General features: G+C 38.1%; 4 protein-coding genes across 10 annotated transcripts in view; 2 read left to right on the top strand and 2 right to left on the bottom strand.

Annotated features, from left to right (window-relative positions):
* The window catches only part of LOC122076573 (histone-lysine N-methyltransferase CLF-like), a 39,667-nt gene extending 30,740 nt beyond the window's left edge, over positions 1-8,927 (bottom strand). For 2 of the 3 annotated variants that reach the window (XM_042641949.1, XM_042641950.1), the window contains exons 1-4: positions 8,593-8,927; positions 7,277-7,378; positions 6,856-7,181; positions 4,109-4,270 (exon numbers count right to left, since the gene is read on the bottom strand). In XM_042641949.1, the coding sequence (XP_042497883.1) occupies positions 4,109-4,270; positions 6,856-7,181; positions 7,277-7,378; positions 8,593-8,643 (641 nt within the window). In that variant the 5' untranslated portion in view covers positions 8,644-8,927. The remainder of the gene's footprint in view (positions 1-4,108; positions 4,271-6,855; positions 7,182-7,276; positions 7,379-8,592) is intronic. The other variant, XM_042641951.1, reaches the window with a different exon arrangement.
* A 1,607-nt stretch (positions 8,928-10,534) lies between these two features.
* LOC122076353 (loricrin-like) lies at positions 10,535-10,885 on the top strand. Its single transcript, XM_042641659.1, has one exon. The coding sequence runs from the start codon at positions 10,535-10,537 to the stop codon at positions 10,883-10,885; it is 351 nt and encodes a 116-aa protein (XP_042497593.1).
* Positions 10,886-11,371: 486 nt separating this feature from the next.
* Positions 11,372-14,646, top strand: LOC122076220 (disease resistance RPP13-like protein 4). Of its 3 annotated transcripts, XM_042641544.1 has the most exons (3): positions 11,432-11,495; positions 11,596-11,655; positions 11,966-14,646. In XM_042641544.1, exon 3 carries the CDS (start codon positions 11,975-11,977, stop codon positions 14,513-14,515), a length of 2,541 nt encoding a protein of 846 aa, XP_042497478.1. In that variant the 5' UTR covers positions 11,432-11,495; positions 11,596-11,655; positions 11,966-11,974; the 3' UTR covers positions 14,516-14,646. The 3 variants fall into 3 exon arrangements, with proteins under 3 accessions (XP_042497479.1, XP_042497478.1, XP_042497480.1); XM_042641545.1 differs by lacking the exon at positions 11,596-11,655 and having other exon boundaries at positions 11,372-11,495; XM_042641546.1 differs by having other exon boundaries at positions 11,464-11,495; positions 11,596-14,646.
* A 46-nt stretch (positions 14,647-14,692) lies between these two features.
* On the bottom strand, positions 14,693-24,023 carry LOC122076218 (filament-like plant protein 7). Of its 3 annotated transcripts, none has more exons than XM_042641543.1 (7): positions 23,825-24,023; positions 23,393-23,480; positions 21,090-21,205; positions 18,982-19,123; positions 16,324-18,838; positions 16,166-16,226; positions 14,693-15,467 (listed from the first exon to the last, which is right to left on the bottom strand). In XM_042641543.1, exons 3-7 carry the CDS (start codon positions 21,186-21,188, stop codon positions 14,955-14,957), a joined length of 3,330 nt encoding a protein of 1,109 aa, XP_042497477.1. In that variant the 5' UTR covers positions 21,189-21,205; positions 23,393-23,480; positions 23,825-24,023; the 3' UTR covers positions 14,693-14,954. The 3 variants fall into 3 exon arrangements, with proteins under 3 accessions (XP_042497477.1, XP_042497475.1, XP_042497476.1); XM_042641541.1 differs by having other exon boundaries at positions 18,982-19,126; positions 23,825-24,022; XM_042641542.1 differs by lacking the exon at positions 23,825-24,023 and adding an exon at positions 23,598-23,708 and having other exon boundaries at positions 18,982-19,126.
* Positions 24,024-24,761: the final 738 nt, after the last annotated feature.

Below are 24,761 nucleotides of genomic sequence, written 5' to 3'. Positions count from 1 at the left end.
GGCGATTTGACCGCCATGGCAACGCCAAAATGGGCGATTAATCGCCAAATCGATTAGCCACCCCTCCACCGCCTTGGATCGATTTGACGCCGTGACAACTATGGTTTTGACCTGGCTCGAGATGAAAGCATATGCAAAACACTAGGCATTCCAAGTTTCAACCGAAATTTACATGTTTTGGTCCAAATATCAGTCAGTTCCAGTCTTGCTGTTCCGTTCACCGAAATGGAACAACCACTTGAGATTAAAAAATAAATAAATAATAAATAAAAATAAATAAACACAGCCATCGAAATGGGTACTGTTTTGACCCATTTTGACTTATGATTTCAACCGAAACCTCCAGTTAGCCTCAAAACTTCATTTTTACCTTTATTTTGGTCATTCCACTTCCAACTCTTGGTGGAACAAGTTGTCAGAGGCTAATACAAGTCATCTACAGCTAATATTTTGGTGGATTTGAGGGAGAATACTTGAAGATTCATGGTTTCAGGTAGGGGTGTCAATCGGTCCGGTCGGGCCGGGCCGGGCCGGTCTCGGTCGAGCCTAAACCGGGCTGGCGGTGTGAAATCCTTGCACTGTAAATGCCCATTTACTTAAGTGGGCCTAGATTTGGGGGGACATGGTACGGTACGTAATCGGGCCGGTCGGTGTCAGGCTTTAATCGGGCTACCTTAAACAGGCCTTATACGGACCTTAAACGGGCTATGAACCTATTTAATTCTAAACGGGCTCTAAACATGCCTACCCTAAAATCCTTTTTTAAAGTGATTAAACTATTGGCTTTAAAACTACTAGAGGAAAACATTCACAATTCGTTAACCAAGGGAATCATCTCTTTAACAATTGAACAAATTGATAACAATTGAACAATTGATAACAATTGAATGTCCCATTTAGCAAGATCGAAGGGAATTATATATATATATATATATATATATATATCCAAGGGAATCATGTCTTTAAAATGCAATCTAAGTTGCAAGAATTACATTCTTTTTAACAATTGAATGTCCCATTTAGAATGTGGATATTTTAGTCCTATATATTCTTTACTCATATTTTGTAGAATTAATAAGATAAGTATTTAGGCATTTTTTAAGGGGGTTGGGCCGGTCGGGCTAAATGAGTCTGTTCTATCAGGCTCCTTAAGTGAGTCGGGTCGGTCGGGCACCCGACGGGCTAGTGGCTTGCACCGTGAACACCCGTTTAATAAACGGGCTAGGCCAAAGCCTGACACGTTTATTAAACGGGCCGGTTCAAGTCGGGCCTTAAACGAGTCGGACTCAGTCGGGCCTACCGGTTCAGGCTCATGATTGACACCCCTAGACTTTCAGGCAATACCCTTTTCCCTATAGTATCTATTTGCAAAAAATCGGGAAAATATGCAGTAGTTAAGCGTCAATTCTTTATTTGTCAGAGAGTTCTAGCAGATCTACAACTACACGGAGTTGGATTTTATTTTCTATTTAAAATTATTTCTTTTCCTTTTCTGGTTTGAAATTTGATCCTCTAGCAATAAATTTTTGAAAAATTAAAAAGGGTTAATACTTGGTTGGAGCTCAACTTTATATATGTTAGCCACCGTTAGCTCACTGACTGCCTCATAGTTTCGTTTTTTCTCCTTAAAAAAAGTTATTTTACTTTTAAAAAATAAAAATTAATTTTTTTATTTTAATATATATATATATATATATATATAAATGTGTTTGTGTGTGCGTGAAAATATTCTATTTTGGTAGGAAAATTAGTGACATTTTTTTTAAGTATTGTAGATGTATTTTCAACTCAGAATGATGTTTAATGTGCTGTTCCATACTTACATATTGGTTAATAGGTTATTATTATTTTTTTTAAAAATTTTAAAAATTTAGTGTTAAGCAAGGAAAAAATATGACTTAGGTGTAATGTTGAGATTTTCTTGACTTACTGGTGTTGGGCTTCTTTCTTTTTACTTTCATGTTACTTCCATTTCTCCTACTTTCATTTCTCCTTTTTTGTTTTAGCATGGATCCATATAGCTGACCCCATTAAATTGAGATAAGGCTTCTTGTTGTTATTGTAGAAATTAGGAAATAGCTTTCTTTTTGCCATAAGATTTTTAATTGATGTAGAAAATTTAATGGTGTGACACATTTTGTTGCAACAGTAATAAGAAGAGCATCCATGGCTTCTCAGGGAGGAGTGGGGCTGACATAGCATGGAGGCGTGATGTACCTATTGGAAATGACAAGAAGAAATCCCAATGCAACTATCATGGTTAAAAAAATCTTGGGCATTTTGTCAGCGGCAGCAATCTTCCTCATCTTTCCAACACGCCCGGAACTCAGTGTAGTATTGACAAAGAGTAAGAGATTAGGAGGCTAAGGAGGGTACTATTGCTTATTTGCACATTTGATGTGAAGTCAGTGACTACACTTATGATGTGATACTTTAAAATTTACTGATATAAAAATGATTTTGTTCCATTCATCACTTACAATTGCATATTTTAATAGGTTTCATTATATTTTGTATGTTATAGTACTAAATCATAAATAACAAAAGCAATCTTTGAGAAATATACAGGCAATGTATGGTGTATACTGCTAACCTAGGGTATGAAACCAAACTAACAATTTGAGTGTGTTTTTCAACAATCTAAAGGTTCCATTGTGTTTAGGGATACTTAATTAGCGTCTTTGCTAAGTTTCAGCACAAAATACATCCATTTGTCCACCAAAATGGTCAAACGAAACCAACCAACCACTACTGCAGGATTTCGACCAGACTTCGGTCAAAATCGTTTTCTTAAATCTTGACGAGTATCAGTCAGGGCCAATTTGATAACAGTCCATTTTTTGCAAAATCGTGTACCATAATAACTGACATAATCAAGCTTATAACACACTGCTATAGAGAGAAATAAAGCTTGGATGCACATTTCCCAATTAGAGCATATTTCTCTAGAGCACAAATATGATAACAGATGCCTTGGTGGTTCAGTAGTCAGGAAATGATGCCAAAACACCTACAAAGTGCAGCAGTCATCAGGCATCCACCACCTACCTTTCATTTTTAGGGGTACTCAAACTGAGGACTCCCAGGTTAACAGGCAAAAATGGGTTATTTTGACTCATTTAAAAATATTTGATATAGCTCCAACATACATATAGTACAAATAAAATGAGTGAAACATATTGATAGGTATTGCTGGGCTAGGAAGGAAGATGATGAGGGTTTTCCCACAAATGTATCAGCCTTTGAGTCCCACCTATCTCATCTCTTGTTTAAAGGCGTTCGGTATGCAAAGATACTTTACATGCTCCTCCTGCTTGAAGCTTAACCGTCCCAGCAGGAACTGATCATTTAGTTTTCTCTTTCTCACACCACAAATAAAAAATGTATTATTTAACACATCTCAATAATTGTATATGGTTGATTAAAATATAAGGATAATCCTCAGTACCTAAGCAGTCACCCACCCAAATTGGCTGCCCAGGCACATGACAAGGTACCTTGGCACACACAAACCGTGCCTGGGCATATGCCATAGGAAACCTAGCCCTCTTCAATCAGACCGCCTGATTCCCTAGGCCATGCCTAGGTGTTACCCAGACTGGGTCACCACTAATTTCCCATATAGGAATCATAGTTAAAAACCAATGATTTTATGTCAGGGTTCCCCATTTAGTAGCTTTTGAGCTTTCTCTGCACAAGTCTACCCGGTCAGTCTGTCCCCTTTCAGATGCCTCCCCATCTATCAAATTAGAGGTTAAAGCGCAATGTCAAGTCCTAAGGTGGGACATGCATACATTATAAACAGTTAGCGATATAAATTCTCTAACCAATTATAACCAAAAGACACCATAATTTAGTTAACCATTACAGGGAAAAGCTAAAGGAATCATGTCACATTGTCATTTAATACGAAAAATAATAACCTCAACATAACCTCAACAAGAAATAACAAGTAGCAAAATTAATTAATTCTGCAGATGTTGTAGATACAATCATGGGCTACCACAAAGACTAAAATAGAGAATGTCCTAAAGGATATGAGTCAAAGGGCAAAGACAGAAACAAAAGCACCAAATTGTCAAACTCAAAAAGTTTTCTGGGTGCGAACCGAAGGATATAGTCTTCTACATCACCAAATTCTTTTTTCTCTTCTTCCTCCTCGGCTAACTCCTCCTCACTGTCACTGCAGATTAGAGCTTCTCCACCATTTTGATCATAGTAAATTCTCCTTCGGCCAAGCACCGATTGATCTTCTGTCATTCTCTGATTTCTGCATTAAATTTAATACACAGCCACTAATATTTAGCAGAAGTTTAAAAATTCAAAAAAATTTTGCAAGTAATATAAAGACACTACATCAATACAAGTTAAGGCAGGGTTCATACACACCCATTCTACATTCCTTTCCCACACACCCAATACAACTATCAACAGTTGCCATATGGAAGCTTTGGAAGTCCCCAAATGTAGTGGTTATGTTTTTCATATCATTACCTAATCATATGTTAAATTCCATACCACTTTGATTTCTCCATATGGCATAATAGAGGTATCAAAATAGTTTGCAAATGTCAATTCTTTGGGGAAAGCTACTGTAAAACAAGGGGAAAACCCCATAAATGGTGGATCATTTGGTTGAGATAGGCCATCAAATTTGATATTAAGATACCCAAGGAGCTCCCCATCATCAAATGGTCAGATTGCTAAATCATCTTATTAATGTGGCAAAAAGGAAGTGGGCATCTATGATGGGTTCCAATAATGTTCTTCTGGGACCCTTTTACCCTAAATTTAAATACACAAAGCACCAAATTTGAAACAAATACAATTGTCACAAGGAAATGGCTAAACCTTGAAGCATATAATAAGGTTCACTAAAAACATGAATGATGTACAATATATCTCTAGAACCTTTCTTTCAAACATAACCAGAGAAAGCTAAAGTGGTTCATGAATTTATCAATGACAAAATGAGCAAATCAGGCTACATTGTGATATTGGCAATTCATAAAAAGTGCCATGCTTCATTTTGAACACTTAAAAGAAAAACACTTTACAATGGCAGTCCCTTCAAAACGATAATCTTCCAGCAACAATTTTCCGAAATCCCACATTACTTCTACAATAACTTATGGGAAAATTTCTTCCATTCTTCAACAGACTCAACAAAATAATCTTATCTTACAAGGGTAGCTGACTAGTTAATGCAGGAGTAGATTACAAGAAACTACCCCAGCAATTTATAACCCCAAACAATACAAATAGAACCAGGAAACAAAGAAATAATACCATCAAATAAACCCCCAAGGATACAATACCCATATAGGAGCAAAATCAGCCCAAAACACAACCTGATAGGAGAGAGAAAGGCATGTTATAGAGCTGGAGAGAGAGAGAGGGTGCGTCCAGGTCTGTAGGAGTCCGATTGAACTGCACTCTTGGGCGTAGATAGTCCCTAGGGAGGGTACAAAAACCCCCAAAGTTGAGAGGATTCTGATGGCTGGTTGTGAAGTTACAAGCTTTCTTGATTTTCTGACCTAGGAGAAATAATCGCAGGCTTCAGGAGAGATAATCAAATCTGGTTTGTAACTTGGACAGATCTGAACTTTTGAATACTCACAACAGTCATATACTTCAACAGCAGTAACTTTAGGATAAAATAAAAAGCTTTAAACAAGAAGAAACAAAGGGAAAAGTAGGGGAGGAGCGGCTGTCTCGGCCCGAGCTTTTCACCCACAGCTATCCCGACTGTTCTAAGCAATTGACTGCAATTATTCTTTATTCAAATACGAAATTATGAGTACATAGGCTCCTCCATTTATAGAGGGAAAAATAGCAATCAAACTACTACTAGGAGCTAATTTCCCAATAAGACTAGACACTCCTACTTCAACTAGGAGCAAGTTTCTCAATAGTAGACACTCCTACTACAACTAGGAATTCAAAATTGAACTAGGAATAATAAACCTATGTGGAAAATAAATAGAGTCCTAAGACAATTTGGACTTGACATACCACTTACTCAACTCGATGGGCCCAATTGGCCCTTATTTGTACTTAGCCACTCAGGTGGATCGGCTGGCTTCTTAGCTGGACCCTAGCCACTTAGGTGGATTAAGGCTGGACCCTTCTTCCTCTCATATTTCCTTCCATAATGTGGATCTACATCACTCGTTGTGGATCATTTCATAGAGAGAAGATTGTAACCAAGTACTAGTTCACCAGTAGGGATAAATAGGACAATGTCGAGTGGCATCCAGCCAAACTTCATAACCCATGCAAGAGCAACACCTATTAGTAAACGAAAGAATTGTGCTTCTCTCACAAGTCAAATACAAAAATATATTTCATGCACAATCCAACTATTGTAAATTATACAATTTTATCCAGGCCAAATGTTATTGGTCAGCAAGTGACAAGCACTATCCTGATTTGAGATGCTTGTATCCTTGTCCAAGCCCAGAGAACACTAGCATTGGTCAACTGATAGATTGAAAATTAAAGACGTGAAAATTGACAAGCCCTTGTCTAGTTCTTTGGAAAAAAGTATGATAAAAAAATTTGAGAGTGAACGCCTACAAAGCCTGAACTCACTGCACTCACTGTTAGTTGAATAATTGAAAATATAACCATGCACATAAAAAATCCTTAGACTGACGAACTTACAAGACAACTAAATTTTAAAATCAAGCAAACAAAAAGTTACAACATATATAAGTTATATATGCTAATATAAATAGAATATGTAAAACAAAACCCACCAACAAACAATGGATAAACTATTATTAGGGAAAAGAAAGAATGGATAAACACCATATGAACAAAAGACATGATAGTCTTGGCAAATTGGCATACCTATCCAAAAAAACCCATGTAGTATAAGGAGGCAATCTCTTGACTTCCGGGAGTTTGATAGGACGAATAGCACTCTTTGATGCAAAACTAGCCCCTAAAAGAACTGAAGATGAGGCAGGGCTGTCTTCTTGAAAGCAATCGTTATCCTTCTCACCATTATTTACATCAAGACCATTTAACTTACCAAGTGCATCAGCTTGCCTTTTTGTCAATAAATCTATATTTTTATCAGTATCAGTCATCAAATTGTTTCTCCTTTCCTTTGACAAATTATAAACATGGTTTGTGATACCAATCAGCTTTTGCCTGTTCTCTTCCATTCTTTTCTGAGAAAGATAGAGTGAATACATATACGTTTAAGGGCCAGATCTACAAAGATATAAGCTAAAGAATGATAAAATCGGTTACCATAAGAATGCACCTTTATAGAAATGCCTCGATCCGCCGCAACTTGTTTCTTTAAGGAATCAATAATAGTAATAATGTCCCTAGAACTTTGACTTACTTCTTGCACTTCCACCATCTGTAGCAAGACAAAAAGTGACCAACTGACCAACCCAACAATAACAGCAAGAACGGTGTATAACATGAAATAAGGAGAAAAAATACATTAAAACCTAAAATGTGATAGTTTGGTATAATTTGGGACATTGGTCATGCGCAACAAAAATAGTAAGCTCCAGTGAAAAGAAGTCCACATTTACTTTCCGCAATGTCAACTTTTAAATCACTACTATGCAGCTGTATACATCAGCCGTGAACTTGAATGTTGGCATGTAAAAACCTCAAGATTGCATCATAGAAATATGAAGGCGTGCTTTACCCAGCCAATATAATCAAAGTTCTAATTTTGATTGCTAAACTAGGTTCGGACATGTCTTGGAACTTTCTTTACTATAAGTTCAATATACTAGTTGAAATCCAAGATGATTTCTTTTGTCTTTCCCTTCTATTAAACATCTTCTTTTAAATCTACCTCTTGCTGAATATTCTTAAATTTCTTTGTCCTCCACGGTTATTGTTTCTCAGCCCCTTAACTTGACAAAACCCAAATTCTCAAAAAATAACGAGAAAAACCCCACAGTTTTCATATGAGCATCCAAGTATAGTCATATGGTGATGCATTACCGCAAGAAAGAAACTGACAAAACATAAGACCCCCTCCCCCCAATTAAAAAAATCCAATGCTACCTAGGTCATTAGTAGGGTGAAAATCACATAAAGATGAAATAATTGCAATTTTGAAAGGAATTAATTGGATTAAGTACGACCTCAATTTAACGAATGGTGTGATTTGAAATGACTACCAAAAACCATAAGACGTTTCTTTCAATGATCTCCAGATTTTTAATATTGAACTTTTAAAACAAAGAAAAAAATATTCCTTGGCCATGTACTTATTCCTCTTACATTTGACAAAGATGTCAGTATGAATCCAATTCAGCTAAGCTAGTTATCCCCATCCATCATCTACACAACATTATAATTTTATTAACCTTTGACAACTACGGCTCTACATTTTTTTCAGCTAAAAAACGGGGAAATCGGAATTTTGCATCTTCCGTATCATCGATAATCCACCAAAAACGGAACAAAAATCAAACGAATCCCCATTAGCGGTCATCATCGTAAATAACAATGCAAGTCAAAAAGACGACTGACGAAGTAGCATTCAGGTCTAGTTTTCTTGGAAGATATACATATTAGACAGATAGAGGATAGGAAAATGCGCAGTACCTCCGGATCCTCGGATGGATTAGATTTGGTCGCGGCAGCCCTAGACGCCATTGAATCCGCAGCGCAGTGGCAATGCGGAAGGAAGAAGCGAATACGAGGTTTAATGGGGATAAGGATTTGGCATGTCGGCCTCCAAACAATGTCAAAAAAAAAAACCCTAACCTACCATTGGGCTTGGAGGGATGGGGTTGCCGCGGAAGAAATTGTGGGGAGGGAAGCGGAGAGCAAAGGCTCGAAGGCGAGAGCTCCGCCGCCCCATAAATACAAATTTATAGGGAAGAACGCGTCCGTATACTGAACGCGGTTGAATTCTGATCTGATTAAATTTGGGGGGAAAGGATGGCAATGCCATCGTTTTGAAATCTTATATACCCCCTACACGCTACGCCTTCTCACCTACCCTACGACTACAATTGTGTATCGGTCAGAAACTCGGGATCGGACGGATTTACCCCTTCCTACAACAAAAAATTGTGTCTTCCATCATTTTACCCTTATACCTTACCTGTGGATCAATTTGGACCGATAACTTGATCCCCGTCACTAAAATTACTTTCCCAAGTCTTTTTTGAATCAATCCAAATCTTCGCAATCCGTCAACCTAGATCTTTACCTTCTTAACCTCCTGAAGAAGACCTTGAGCTTCATCTTTAAATATTTTCATTGTCATTAATCTGAATCTATCAAAACAAAATGGTCTTGATAAAATATACCACGGGCACATCGTAATGCTCAATAGTTTCTTCTTCATGTACATGTCGGTGCACCAAGGTTTTAAATTGGGATCTTTTCGGCCGATTCTGGTTCAAAAACCCTAGAATCATCTTTTATATCTCTAAGACTATTAATTTAGATGGGAATCGTCCATTCCATATCAGTGGAAATCAAGGTTAACTCGGCCAATTTCGATCTGAATCGATTTGGATGAGCCAATCCGATCCAATTGTTAAAACTTTGATGTACACACACAATGGGGGATGCTAGCGAGTTTGTTTGAGTTTTTGTAGGCCTTGTGCATAGATTATGAACTTCCCACCTTGATGTACACATGCAATGGGGGACGGTATCGAGGTTGTTTGAGTTTTTGTAGGTCTTGTGCTTGGATTATGAACTCCTCATCATCAAGACTAAATTCGTCCGATGCACACCAGTGTCACCGGGAGTACAACATATGTTAGCAAAAACATGTTTAAACTAGTGTTTCGTTTCAAATACGTTTTGTTGTTTGTTTCCTAATAATACCTGAAACAACAAAAGGCTAATGACATGCATCTTTCTTTCTTTCTTTCATCATTTTTTTTTTTTTTTTTTGTGATTGAAAGGTCATTCAAATATAAAAAACCATGAGCAACACAAGATCTGAATACAAGGTATCTAGAACCAAGGAATGGAAAATGACGCTATCTAACATGGAATCAACAGGGTCTTCGAGGCTAGGGTTTGGATAACACAAAAATAAACCCTTGAGATAGTGTTGCGAACAACTTACATGTAGTTTGGGTATATGACAAAAAACACAATAATAAAAATAATAAAAAAAAAAAAACGAGGGGATATGGAAACCCAATCCCAATGTTTCAAGAATAATGGCCAACCACATGCCCAAACTACACTCTCTAAGAACACCACCATCGAGTCCTCCAACAAGGCTCTTTGTGATGTCGACTCTAATGAAAACTTTGGCCTTAGTGTTGTATAGCGTGCTACCCAGTGAGATATCAAGGGTGAAATATGAAAAGGGTGAGACATATGCCAATGGTCCCAACGGAAAACGCCGCTTGAAAGCGTTTCTCCATTGAAAGCGAAACCATGTTGCTTGGAGAGACAGCTCGATTCTCAAATATGGTGTTGTCAATATATGGGTCTACCGACAGACATAGCAGTTCTTAAAATCCGAAAGAAAATTTAAGGAGAAAATGTGGACAAATCAGGGGGTATGACGATGTCATTGGAGGCACATCTTTCCCCGCCTACGAATTCTACTGGAAAGGTTATGGCAGAGGTGGTGGATATGATGATGGTGGCAGAAAAGAGGGAGAAGGTAGCGGAGATGGTGGGGGGTGATGATAGAGACGATGATGTCAAAGGTGGGGTTGGTGAAGGTAGAGTGGTCAGCTGTGCATGGAATGGTGGAGGGGATGAGGCCGGTGATGGTGATCGAGAAGGGGGAGGTGACAGTGGAATATGTAGAGGTGAGGAGGGGGGCGGTGATGGCGGAGGTGAGGGAGGTAGGGATGGGAGTGGTGATTGCAGGGGTGATGGGAGAAGCATGTCATCTCTTCGTAGACGATAGTGTCATCGTCACCATCACTAGTTGTGCCGCAGGCCATTGTAAGAACTTGAGAAGGGAAAGGAATACACACAAAAGCGGAGATAAAACCACGCACAAGGTGGAGGTAAAATGCATGCACAATCACGGAAGGAAGTTAACAATGGAGGAAAAGAAAGAGAAAAACGAAGAAATCTAACCTAATCCATTCTAGGGTTTTTCACTACTATGGCGTTGTTAAGACATTTGGACTAGTTGAGCATTTTGGCCGATTAAACGATTTTTAAAATCATGCCATTTGTCAAAATCCAATTAACTTGATTCTTTTGCCCACGTAAAACTGACTCGAAGGTTTACATTTTATCATGATACACCTTCAACTTAGGTTTAACTTTCTCTTGTCACTCTACAACTATAGAACCACGGTTCTAAGTATCAGTATTAGATTTGCCATATCATACTTGTATATATGAGTTTCGGAATAGGGGTAAAATCGTAAAGGGACCACAAGGACTTGATAGGGAAATAGGATTTAGGATAAGTTTTCTGCACTTGCCGGGAAGAAACGAGGATGACATTCTCTCTTTCCGCGTAAGCCCACGCTTATCAGAGCGGTTACAGTCTTGTAGTAAATGTTAGTACCACGCTTCTTCTTTGTTTGTTTGTTTCTTTAACAACTAATTTGTCTGGAACTCTGAATCGTTAATTTATTGATCATTTTCCACGATTTCCAGTTTCCATTTCTCGTGTTCAATTCATGATAGTTTGAGACCCTTGAGAGTTAACAATCTAGTGTAAGTCCCAAACTTCAATTTATATTTTTTGCCTTTCGTTTGATTATCACTAATTATGATCTCCCATTTGAAAGTAACACTAGCTGATCTCTTATGGTTTGACCCTTTTAATGATCGGAGTTTAAAATTCTTGAAGATCATGAATTCTTGCTTTTCTTTTTGTTTTCTGATTTTGGCCGGTGGGTACTGCAGTTATTGGGGTATGGAGTGGGAAGCATGACTGGGTTTGAACTTTGAAGGCTTATGGCTATTGATGTTGTAGACAATTGTTGATTTTGTCCTGTTTCAACATTTGACTTTAATTTTGCAGAGAAAAGTCATGGTGGATGCAGTGGTTTCTGTCTTCTTGGATAAACTATTTATTGCTCTTCAGGAGCATAGCCGCATCGTTACTGAATTTAAAGACCAGTTCGATAGGCTCAAGGGTGAGCTGCTGCTCATGCAAAGCTTCCTCAGAGATGCAGACAGACTGAAGAGAAAAAACCAGACTGTCTCCACGATTACAGTTCGTCTGCAAGAGTTGGTTTTTGAAGCTGAAGACATACTTGCTGATTGCCGGGTGAGATCCAATGAAGATGAAGTTTCCACTACTTGTTTGAAGTGCTTCCCCCCTTCAAATCTGCCATTCCATTACCAAACTGGAAGGCGCCTCAGGGAAATCAACGAGGAAATAACTGTTATCAAACAGAACATCTCTTCTTACCTTGGGGTAACTGTCTTCCCTCCAATGGGAAGTGCGGAAGAGCATGGCCATGAAATGTCTAGATGGAGCTCTCCTGTCTATGACCATACCCAAGTGGTGGGATTGGAAGCTGACACACACAAGCTAAAAGAGTGGCTATTTGAAGCAAACAATGGCCTTCTTGCCATCGGGATCGTTGGCATGGGGGGATTGGGTAAAACCACTACGGCTCAGAAGGTTTTCAATGACAGGGAAGTGGAAAACCACTTTGACAGGAGGATGTGGGTTTCTGTTTCTCAGACATTCACTGAAGAACAAATCATGAGAAGTATGTTAAAGCACTTGGGAGATGCTAGTGTTGGAGATGATCGAGGTGAACTGCTGAGGAAAATAAACCAGTATCTTCAAGGTCAGAGGTATTTGATAGTAATGGATGATGTCTGGAGAGAAAATGGTGACTGGTGGCAACGAATTCGTCATGGATTGCCAAAGGGAAATGGAGGCAGTGTCATAATCACTACTAGAATAGAGAAAGTTGCTCGAAAGATGGGAGTGACAGAAGCGAGAATCCATTGGCCGAAATTTCTGAGTGAAAATGATAGTTGGTTGTTGTTCCGTAAGGTAGCCTTTGCAGCAAGTGGGGGTGAGTGTGGTTACCCTGAATTGGAGAGTGTTGGTATGGAGATTGTGGAGAAATGCAAGGGACTTCCTCTAGCCATCAAGGCAGTCGGAGGAATCATGCTCTGTAAGTTGCCTTACTATGATGAATGGAGGAGAATTGCAGAAAATTTCCGTGAAGAGTTGGCAGAGAACGATGACTCAGTGATGGTTTCATTGCAATTAAGCTATGATGAGCTCCCCTCTTATCTAAAATCATGCTTCCTATGTTTTTCTCTCTATCCTGAGGATTGTGTCATAACCAAGGAACAATTACTCCATTGGTGGATTGGAGAGGGTTTTGTTCCTGTGAGGAATGGTCGATTAACAACAGTGGCAGCAGAAGATTGTTTTTCAGGGCTTACGAATCGATGTTTGGTAGAAGTGGTTGATAAGACTCACAATGGGATTGTATACACATGCAAGATTCATGATATGGTTCGCGATTTATTGATCAAAATGGTGAAGGATGATGAATCAAATGGAGCTAGTAGCCGTCATTTGGGTCTTAGAAGTGACATTGACCCCCGGCGCCTTCATACCAATTCGAAGCTGCGGGCATTACTGTCCACAACCAAGACTGGTGAAGTTAACAAGTTCACTTTAGCTGTGGCAAAGAAGTTCTCTATATGTCGATACTTAAGGGTGTTGGATCTTTCAAAATCAATCTTTGAAACACATCTAGCAAGCCTACTGGATCAAATCGGGTTGCTTCAACATTTAACTTACCTCAGTTTAAGCAACACCCACCCTTTGGTTCAACTTCCTCCCCCTCTGGAGAAGCTCAATAATCTTGAAATACTGGATGCAAGTTATTGCCATAATCTGAAAATACTCCCATCATTCATCACAACTTTGGAGAAGCTCACCATCTTAGATGTAAGTTATTGTGGCTCACTTGAATACTTTCCCAAAGGGTTGGGAAGGCTTTCAAATCTTCAAGAGTTGCTGGGGTTTAGACCTGCAAGATCAAACCAATTAGAAGGGTGTTGTATTTCAGAGTTGAAGAGCTTGATCCAACTTAGAAAGCTTGAATTACGGTTAGCAAGGGGTGACGAGATTGGAGATGATGAGGTGAATGTTCTGTTACATCTTCAACAGTTGCAATTTTTAACCATAAGTTGTTTTGACAGTCATGGTGGTGATCTTGTGGCAAAGATGGATAACCTCTGTCCTCCTCAACAACTTCATGAGCTTCGTCTCAATTTCTTTCCAGGGGAGATGAGTCCAACTTGGCTTAACCCTATTTCACTTCCAATGCTACGGTATCTTTCTATCTGTTCAGGAAATATGGCGAAAATGAATGAGAGATTTTGGGGTACAGCAACTTGTGTCTGGAAGATAGAGGGCTTAATGTTGGAGTCCTTGTCAGATTTAGAAGGGGAGTGGGCAGCGGTTCATCAAGCAATGCCTTCCCTTAGAATTGTGACTGTTTCTTGGTGTCCAAAGTTGGAATCTTTCCCAATTGAAGATGCTGGTTTTAGAGGAGGAGTGTGGAAAAAGGAAGAACAGAGGATATAGAAAATATATGGATTAGGTTTGGAAAAGTCATTGTAATTTATCGTTTTTCTTTGCCTTGTAGTTTTATTGTTATGCATAATTTATTTGTATTTTCCAGAATTTGGAGTGAGAACTTCCATAACTAGGAGAAATATGAATGCTGTCAGTCTAGTGTGATTATTTGGGGGTGGAGAACAATTGGGGAATGCTATATTATTACTATTATTAATATCGACCAAAATAAGAGTCTATAACCCAAAAATATGTACAAGCAGGGCAACAATACATAAAAGTGTCACAAGACCAAACCAACATCTCTTTCCGATTCTCCCTCCATCCAGTGCGTTTTAAAACAACAAAGACTAGCCCCCATTATTTCCCATTCTATGGTGCAATACAAAACAGTAGTCACAACCAAGCCATGAACATTGCCCTTATTGTTACTACTTCATTCCTAATATTATGCAGCAATGGGGAGAGAAGCCTTCTTGCTTTTCCCTCTTTTCCTTGACAGTAGCTTCTTCAGCAAACTTGCACCCCCACCTCGTTTCTTAAGAGGAACAACAGCAAGAGAATCAGCTGTAGTGGTCTTAGTTTTGTCCTTTTTTTTATTTGAACTGGGAGCCTTTACTGTCTCTACTGGTACAGTAGGACCATAAAGGAAGTTGGTATCATTAGCTGGAAGGGTGAGAAGCTTCTGAGGTTCTACACTGCATATAATTTCTTTTGTCTTTGGAGAGTTGAGATCCTCACCCTCAGCATCATCCTCTGCTAGCATTTGATCAAGTAGGGAGGACCGATGCTTTATGTTCTCAGTTTTGTTATTTGCAGTGGCATCTGGGGTTGTGGGGATAATTTTGTCAAGGAAAGAATCCTCCCTTGGAGAAGCCAATGCCTTCAACTGTTTCCCCAGGTTTAAGATGGTTTCCTGGCACTCTGCCAACTTTTCCGATGCTGCTGTGATCTCCCAGTCCTGCAAAGTTGATTCAAAACTCTTCTGAGTCAAGCTTAAGTGAATAATTGTAAGTAGAATGCCTTAAAAAGAACCAATCTCAAAATTATCCACTCTGAGTTACACAGCCACCCATAAATTTTCATGTAAAAAAAAGTCCCAACTTACAATGGCTTTCGTTCCCTCTACACTGAAAACCTTCTTTTGTAATGTTTATGGGTTAGGTAATATTTTGAAGATAAGATGCCAAAAATCAACCAAGAGTTTCTGTTTCTTTTCACAAGCGTTGGGGTAGAAAAGGAGAGAAGAAGACTTGGGGGTGTTTCCTTGACATTTTCTTCCTCCTACTTTGCCTCTAATATGTTCTCTTATGGTTATTTTACAAAATCCGACAAACTGGAACTCCAGCTGAGCCTCCCTCAAGTGGAGACGGCCTGTGAATTTGACATTCGGCCAATATACATTATTCATCTAATGCTCAGAAGTCAGAATGACTGAATTAGCCCCACCAACGATAGCAGGAAAGGTTAAAGGTTGTTAAAGGAAACCTTTTCCAATTTATAAATACTTGTGAAAAACTTTGAGGAACATCAAAATAAACTTCTAGTTTACAGCTCATCAGAGTCAACATTGGTACACTCAGTTAAATACTAAAAGGTATAGTGGTTCAGCGATACTAGGAGAGGAATATATTTTTGGAAAGTAAAGTGATATCTTACAGTTCGGAGTTGTTTTTCTTCTTGATTTGGATTGTACTTTGGAATTTCACTCTTGGTCACACTGCAAGTCAAATATTACAGCAAATTAGATATCTCAGAAACAAATTAATTTCTTTATTTCGTAAAAATTAAAATTAAAGGAACAAATTGTTTTGTACCTTTCTATCTGGAGCTGTAGTTCAAGACACGCTGCCTCCAGTTCTTCACAGCAGTTGCTTTTGTCCTCCAACTCTGCCTCAAGTGAGGAGAACTTTTGGCGAGCCTCATTTAATTCAACCCTGGCAACTGTAAGTTGGGTATCAAGATCTTCATTGAGCAATATGTAGTTTTCAATTTGATCTTCAATAATCCCCCTTGATTCTTTTAATTTTTCGAGTTCTGTCTGTAAATTTGCTATGTTTTGTTCTGATTCCTGAAATTGCATCATCAAGCTTTCACTCTTATGATATTCCGACTGGAGCCTTCCTTCCAAGCCTTTCTTTGAAGATTGCATGTTTGTCAATTCATCCTTTAATCTTCTATTTTCTTCCTTGAGAATAGACAGAAATTCCTTCATATGGGATAAATTACTCTCTGCATCTGGAGTTGAGGAAAAACATAATTGTTCTCTAGATACATGTACTTTCTCTCCATCTGGAAGTGGAATGTTTATCCCTGTTCCAATTTCACATTCACATCCTGAATCATCCCAGTCAAAATTCTTCTTCTTGATCATATCCCTCATGCTCGAAACATCTCGAATGGAAAAACAGTGGTTTACAATCCAGTCCAAAGCTGAAGTTAATTCTCTAGCAAATTTTTCAAGGTCAGCTTTCCCACTCAACAGATCATTGCATGTTTGGACAAATTGCAGTAGAACCGCACTGAGTTCGGAACTTTTCCATCGGAAAACATGAACTGTGTATCCTGAAGGTGTTGCTGGATTTTTATATGGTAAAGAAGTACCATTCTCTTCTGACAGGATTTCTGGCGTATTATAATCCATTAAAGATGGTTGGTTAATACCTTCAATAAGCTCAACTATTTTACAGATTGATTTGTTGAGATTTGACTGGAGCTGCTGGTTGCCAATTTCCTTGGATGAGATGTTAATTTCTGAGGCTCCATCAAAAGAATCAGCCAACGGATGTGTATTTGGAGGTCTCCATGAGATATAGCCACTAATATGTGTGTGTTCCGCTGCTTCAGAATGCCTTGAGACTTTCTTGTAATTGGAAAATTCACCATGGTTCACACATACCAATACGGATCTAATCTCCTCAAGAATTTCTTCAGGATTTTTTTGTGTTTTATGATTTTGCTCCAGAATCATCTTCACAATATCTTGAATCCAACTAGGAGATTTCCCAATTGATCCATCTTTCAATTGGATTTCTTGATTTGTGTGAACAGAGCCTGAGAGACTATCTGTGACAGGAACTAATTCCATTCCAGTTGCATTTGAGGGATTGAAACCTGACTCAGCTTTGGAGACCATAAATGAATTGCTTTCATCTGAATTATGGGAACTTCCAAAAGGTTTGCCAACAGACACTATTGCCAATTTTTCCATCTCAACAAAGTCATCCATTAGACTTATGTCTGAAATTCCAGCAGTACTGCATGATTGCCCCCTCGGTTTCCCATTTCGGAAATGATCCAGTTCTGAGATCAAAGCAGAAGCCCACGATATGGCAGAGCTTGGCTCATCTTCATTGCCATCGCCAGATATAGAATCAAGGGACAGTTCATGTGATGAGGGAAAACTCCTTGTCAGTTCCATAGTTGTTCGATCTTTTGTTAGTACTCCAAGCTGACTCTCAAACTGTGACAATTTGGAAGCTGTGCGGGCACACATTGTCCTTGAATATTGGAGTTCATTGTTTTTCTTGGATAGTGCTTCCTTGAGATTTTTATTTTCTTCCTCCATAGAAAATAATTGCTCAGTTAAAAAATTGATCCTCCTACTGGGATTTTCTGGAGAGGTATCTGCACCAAAGTCCTTCACCATCAAACCTGTCACTGGAGGATTTGACTTCCTTGTCCTCATATCAGCAGGATATTTTCCCAGCATTTCAACTTCATTCTTCATTTTTACCAAAGCAGCTGGACCTGGCAATCGTTTTCGAACTAGTAGACGCAATCTCTGACATTCTGCTTCTAACTTTGCAATCTTCTTTCCACTTTCCAAGTGTTGCTTGTGTGATGCATCAGCTGATTGACGGTTGAAATCCCTCTCCTCATTCCGAATCTCAAGCTCCTTCTCAAGCATGCAGACCTCATATTTCAGAGAAGCATTTTCCTTCTCCATAGAGTCTAGTCTAGTCATCAGTGCTTTAAAATCAGCTTCTGCCTGGGACTGGTATTGACTTAAGTCATCAATCAAATTTTCCTTCACATGAAGGGCCTTGGTCAGATGAGTGTTCTCAATGCCCAACTTACTAAGCTTCTTGCTTCCCTCTGCTAGCTTGTCTTCCAACACAATTCGTACTCTCTCAAATTCTTTTGATACCTTCAAAACTGCATCATGTATTCTCTGCTCCTGCTCTTCCCTCACAAAACGTAACTGCTGCATGCATTCCTTTAAAGCCGCATCCAAGTGAGCTATCCTTTCTTCTGCAACAACTCTTTCCTGTAAAGCTTCATCTAATTCCTGCTTGAGAGACAATGCCTCTGCTTCTGCTTTCTCCCAACCTACATAGAATCATTTATAAACATGATCAGCTAAATATCAAACCATAAAGAAAAAATCAACAAATACATTCATTCCATGTTCGCACAGTGAAACAAGAAATTCACACTAGGAAAGTATGAAGGAAAAACAGTGGTATATGAACCTGCAATTGCTTCTTCAGCCACCTTTGCATGTTCAGTCACAAGATCATCTTTTGCATTACACTCAGAGAGGGCTGAGGATAACTTCTCACTCAGATTTTTCACTGATATCTCCAATTCTACCGCTTTGTCCGTCCCAAGTTTCTTCTAGAAAATAAAAAATAATAATAATAAAAGGAAATTCAGCAATGTACTCAAAAAGTAGATTCATTTAATTAAAAAACGCAAATTGCCACTGTAAATATGAAGTTCATATTTGAAAATATGCAGTATCATAATGTACACATGATACTCGACATATTCTTACACAACAAAGAAGGTTTTTGGATAGTGAGTTCATGGGAAAACTAGATTCGAAGGTTTCTGGACTGCACTGATCACAACGTGGGTGATAGAGCTGTCCTGTAAGTCTATGACAAATTGTTGATTTTTACCATTCTTTATATCCTTGCTTAAGAAATTTCCTACCTTGCTTGAAAAGCCTCAGCTTATCAGAAAGAATTTCTGCGATGGTTTGATCAGGCTCAATGTCAATGAAGCTGCTCCCAGGGATCAGGATCAAGCAGAAGCTATGTGTCTGACATGTTAATCTTAAGCTTCAAAATGGATGTTGTTCTCATGTTGATCATCCTAAAAGGATTAATTGCCATGCATAAGCAGAGAGATGAAAATTTCAGGTATTTGAACCTCTTCCACAGCTAATGGCCAATGCCATTTCAAGACTAGTAATTTGATAGTTTTTTGACTGTTAACAAGCTTCACATTGGTACTGTGGGATCTAATCCCCCTTATGTGTCCAATATTCAGAAATTTTTTGTTGGAAAATGACACCATTGGTATGACCTCAAGGCAAAATCTCAAATCACAAAATCTCAAATCCCTTTTTGTTTATTACATAGGATGACATGTAGTTTGCCGACCCCATGCAGTTGGGATAAGGCTAAGATGTGTTGTTGTTGTTGTTGTGATGACATGTAGTTTGACACTTTTGTTATGCCCTTCCCTTGATCCTCACATATTATTAATCCTCCTCGCTTCTCATGATAATCAAATTATTCATTCTCCCCTTTTCTTGTTGAAAATTCAAGTGAACCTCTTCGCCCCTTCCTCCCTCACAAAAACTGCTTTGATGTGGTACACTAGCCAACTACCTGTATCCATCTTTCCCTAGGAGCAAAATGACTGATATATTCTGCAAAAAAGGTTCTGACAAATTCGTTATGCCATTCCCTTGATCCTCACTTACTATAGTCCTCTCTCCTCATGATAATCAAATTATTCAGTCTTCCTTGTCTCTTGTTGAAAATTCCAACTAAAAAATTTAATTATTACATGTAGAGGATCAACTGGTACATGAAGTCATCCAAGATCCCGGAATTGTCTCATTCAGATAGCTTCTCATTCCTTTAATTTAGAGATGAAGTAGAAAGGGAACAGAGCGTATGCCTCCAGTTGATTGCTCCATGGGGATTGTCGCTTTTGACTTGGACATTTTTGGATCTATATTGGTGGCAACAAGGGATTGTCAGGGGAGGTGTGGCTATCTTTGTTTGTTGCTTTGTACGTGTTTAAGTGATGCCGAGATGCTGTTGCTGTTTTTCCTATTCCCAATTTTATCTTTTTTCCCTTTCCACAAAACTGGTTGACTGAATTCATTTTTTTTCTCATACTACTTTTTTTGGATAGATTTTTCTACCTTTCTATTACCCATAGTTGTCACAGTGTATAGGAGACCCAAGAGGCATCCTGGATGCCAGGTGACACCAACAAGGCGATCAAGGCTTCCGCCTAGGCAATCAAGGGGACCCTAGTGGTCAAGGCGCCTGGATGCCTGACAACTATGCTTTTACCTTTTCTTCATAAAAAGCATCCATTGCCAATAAGAAAGATGGGTGGAGAATGAGAGACTACTTTTAGATATTTGCTCTGGCAAATAATGAGCTTTTAGTAATGGTCGCACAAAGAAGTAGAAAACCAAACTAAAGCGCCATGGTAATCATTTACAGCCAACCAAAAGAGCATAATCTTGCATTGCAGCGACATAAAATAATAAAAAATAGAAGTTGATTCATCTATGAATGAATTCTGAAGAAAAGTAAAGTTCAGTTACCTCTTCTCCATTTTCTTTCAACAAGAGGTTGACTTTATCACTTACGACAATTGTCTTTTCCGTGGGCTTTTTCCTCCAAAGCCATGTCTTTTGGTCCATGACGTCACTGAGTATAGCTATCCAAACAAAAGTACCAAAAAAAAAATATCTGAGACAAGATCAATATGAGAAAGCTTCATTTGGATTTTAACTCAGTATTGTAATGATTTACATATGTCAATTCATTTAAGAGAAGCATATGCTCTGTCACAAATTAAATTGAAATTCCAAACTATCGCCTTTTCAAAGAAAATAAATGGATAGATTTAACAGAGAAGATAATATAAATACTGCATTTCAAAAGCGGATCATTTGCTCGTACGAGCAGTTTAAATCATCTGCTCGTATGGTAAATAAGTGCCATGTGTCCAACCTCCTTACGGGGGTAACCATCCGTTATTTTTGTTATTCAAATTTTAAATCTTTTTTTATTTTCCCTATTTTTGAGGAATTTGAAATTATTCAATTATATTAACCTTTTTTATCTCATCTATTTGTGGGGAGTTTAAATCGTGAATGCTCACGTCTCTCTCTCTCTTTTTGAGATTCTCGACCATCACTTTGTTGATCGTGTATGAGTACATGTATGGCTGAAAACCATTACAAGCATGGGAATAATAAATTCCCCAAATAAATCCCTTCTAAATATTTTCTTCCTTCTTGATTTTATTGGATTTGTTCTGCAAGTTCAATTTTAAGTTTCTAGATTAAGTGATCTAATTCCTCTTCAAGAAGATTTTGCGTACCTTTAGCTAATTCTTCTCTCAAATTTCCAATGCTTTTTTGTAGATGATGTTCACCCACATAGATGATTATCAGCACTCAAACACACACATGATCCGCTACTCCATTTGAAATTTCTGGCTACTAACAGGATTGAAATTGAAGAAAACCAGAAAAACGATAAAACAGGTTTGAAATTGGAGAAAAACGAAGAGAGAGAGAGAGAGAGAGAGAGAGAGAGAGAGAGAGAGAGAGAGGATACTACTCCATTTGAAAATTTTGGAATTTCTGGAGATAAAATTGAACATTTATATATAAATATATAACTAATGAAAATCGGTAATAGTTTATCTTGAGAGATTGTTTTTCTATCCACGATTTGAAACTCCCCACAAATAGAGGAGATAAAAAAGGTTAATAAAATCTGAATAATTTCAAATTTCTCAAAAATAGGAAAAATAAAAAAGATTTAAAATTTTGAATAAAAAAATTAACGGAAGTTTACCTCCGTAAGTAGGTAAGACACATGGCACCTATTTACTGTACGAGCAGTTTGAATCATCTGCTCATACGAGCAGATGATCCGCTCTCCTGCATTTCCTGTTCTGGTACATTCAACTCAGTCATGATGTGCAGAGGAAGCCTTTTTATTTATCTAATAGACAGGGACTTCTGCCAACTAAACCTCAGAAGCAAATACCACTTCCACTTTCAACAATTCATCTTTTTTTAAGTAATCAGGTTAACAATGAAAATTGCTATTCTCACTAAATCCAGCATCAAAGTTGATTAGATAATGAACATTTTTAATATTGCGAGCTAAAAAATTTTATCAACTGAAAGTAAGTAGAGGTCAGGATTCACGGTCGGATGCTTCTCTACAAGAAATTAGGCATTTGGAAAGGGACAAAGACAGATCCATACTTGACATGAAAGTTAACAGTCAATGTCTAACATTTACCCAAAAGCAAGTAGTCACAGGCTCACAACTGATTTTATATCATCTCAGTAAGCACTATAAAGGAAGTTGTTGAGTTGGGGTGAAGAAGGCTGGTACACCACAGTAAGGTTTATCTCATATAGGGCAGATATACATTTCTAGTGGAGAGACTGCAATCAGCAAATGATGCAGTGAATTGAACAATGGAAATGCAGTTAGGAGTAGATTATGAAATCTTAAGACATTAATTTTGTCCAGAAGATGAGGTTTTATTGATTCCTAATATAACTTTCACATGATGGACTACAACTATTGCACTAATGTTTGATTTACTACCAATGACTGCAACTGCATCGATATCAACTTAATCTCGTGATAGAAGAAGAGGTGAATGAAAAAAACACAGAGCAGAAAGTGATGTTCACGAGAAGAAAATGACTGCATGATAACAAAGAAGCCAGATCGTGATGAGAAAATAAAAATTGGGGGAAAAGAAGCAAAGCAGAACATCAATAAAGAACGAAAAAAGAGCATACAACAAGAAATGAAATCAAACACACGCATCAGAAAAATGAGGGTTTGAAGCTGTTACAGTTCTTACCAGGAGCTTCTGTTATTCACTGGTCAACGATCATCAACTACCACTAAGGAAGAAATTCAAGCTTTGGTACTCCAAAGATCCGATTAAACTATCCAGACAAAAGTAAAGCAGAATCAGAAACTAAAGAACAAGAACTGCAAGAGACAAGCAAAATATTATTATAGAAACCATTAAAAAGCAAAGCATGAACACCACCGACAGCCACCTCAACAGGGAATTGAGAGAGAAAATGATAAAGGTGTGGGATATGCAAAGATAGAGACTAGAGAGAGAGAGAGAGAATGTGGAAAAGCTTGGTTTGACAACTTTATAAGAAAACACTTTCAAACCTCTTATAAACTAATGATTATAATGAAATGAAATACGATACCAGAATGATAATAAACTAAAGGGTTCTACAACGGTATAAATTAAAAGTTGATGATCACGTACTCCTGAGTAATGATCCTGCAAATGTGAAGCCTGAGGCCCTGAGACCCTGAGGCCTGAACTCAGTAGAGAGAGAGAGAGAGAAGTGTCGGCCTGGAGCAGACACGAGGGAGGAGTAAGTGCGAGAGGTGGGAGTGAGATTTTCAGTGGTTGAGCTGTTGCTTTTGTGCATTTGGATTATAGGATTAAAGGAAACCTTGAAGAAGAAGAAGAAGAAGAAGAAGAAGAAGAAGGAAAAGAAGAGTAGCAAATTGTCGTTTTCTGCAAATTTCTAATTTATTAAGAGAGGGGTAAAGTAGTCTTCGTCCCGATTTCCTTTCCGTTACTTTTAAATTTGGAATTTCAATACCGTAATTTTAAATCGAAAACGGTTGTTTTTTTAATTATTATTAATTTCTAACGAAAGATTCAAAACTAATAAGACGTATTAATCATAGAAATTATTATTAGTATCTAAGGTTCAATATTCGGGAGTGAGCACAACAAGGCCCACAGGCCAGTGTCACGGTCACTGTCACAGTGAGAGTCCCGGAGCAAATAGACACAAAAGTGTTGGAGCATACACACCGCTTGCCTTGTAAATCACCTCTCTCTTTTAATTCTCGGATTTTAAATGCATCACAGGTTCGTAATGATGACGTGGCTATTTAAAATGTGTGTGGATGATGAGTAGGGGGCCTAGGGGCTGGGCCACGGTTAAAGTGAGTGACCAGTGCAAAGTTCAACTCCTTATCTTGATATACTTGAGAAACTCTCTATGTATCACTTTTAAGGCTTGAATTAAACCCGTTACCGTTAACATGGTATTAGAGTCCTAAGGCTTTTTTTTGTCCTTCCTAAATTTTCCTATGTCTCATATTGAAACATAGGGAGTAGTATGGAAATGTCTTTTTTTTTTTTTTTTTTTTCATATATTTTTTAAAATATAAAATAAATTGGC

The sequence above is a fragment of the Macadamia integrifolia genome, chromosome 4 (assembly GCF_013358625.1).
Source record: "Macadamia integrifolia cultivar HAES 741 chromosome 4, SCU_Mint_v3, whole genome shotgun sequence".
NCBI lineage: Eukaryota > Viridiplantae > Streptophyta > Magnoliopsida > Proteales > Proteaceae > Macadamia > Macadamia integrifolia.
Note: the sequence above shows the minus strand (reverse complement) of the source record. Positions and strands in the feature narration are given on the sequence as shown.

What these genes read in the sequence shown, in the direction of transcription:
- LOC122076353 (XM_042641659.1), top strand. Translation starts at nt 10,535, where the DNA reads ATGTCATTGGAGGCACATCTTTCCCCGCCTACGAATTCTACTGGAAAG.
- LOC122076220 (XM_042641545.1), top strand. Translation starts at nt 11,975, where the DNA reads ATGGTGGATGCAGTGGTTTCTGTCTTCTTGGATAAACTATTTATTGCT.
- LOC122076218 (XM_042641541.1), bottom strand. Translation starts at nt 21,188, where the DNA reads ATGGACCAAAAGACATGGCTTTGGAGGAAAAAGCCCACGGAAAAGACA. An exon ending in CTACAGCTCCAGATAGAAAG is followed by an intron (nt 16,227 to 16,323) that starts GTACAAAACAAT and finishes TTTGACTTGCAG; the next exon opens with TGTGACCAAGAGTGAAATTC. An exon ending in AAGAAAAACAACTCCGAACT is followed by an intron (nt 15,468 to 16,165) that starts GTAAGATATCAC and finishes TCAACTTTGCAG; the next exon opens with GACTGGGAGATCACAGCAGC.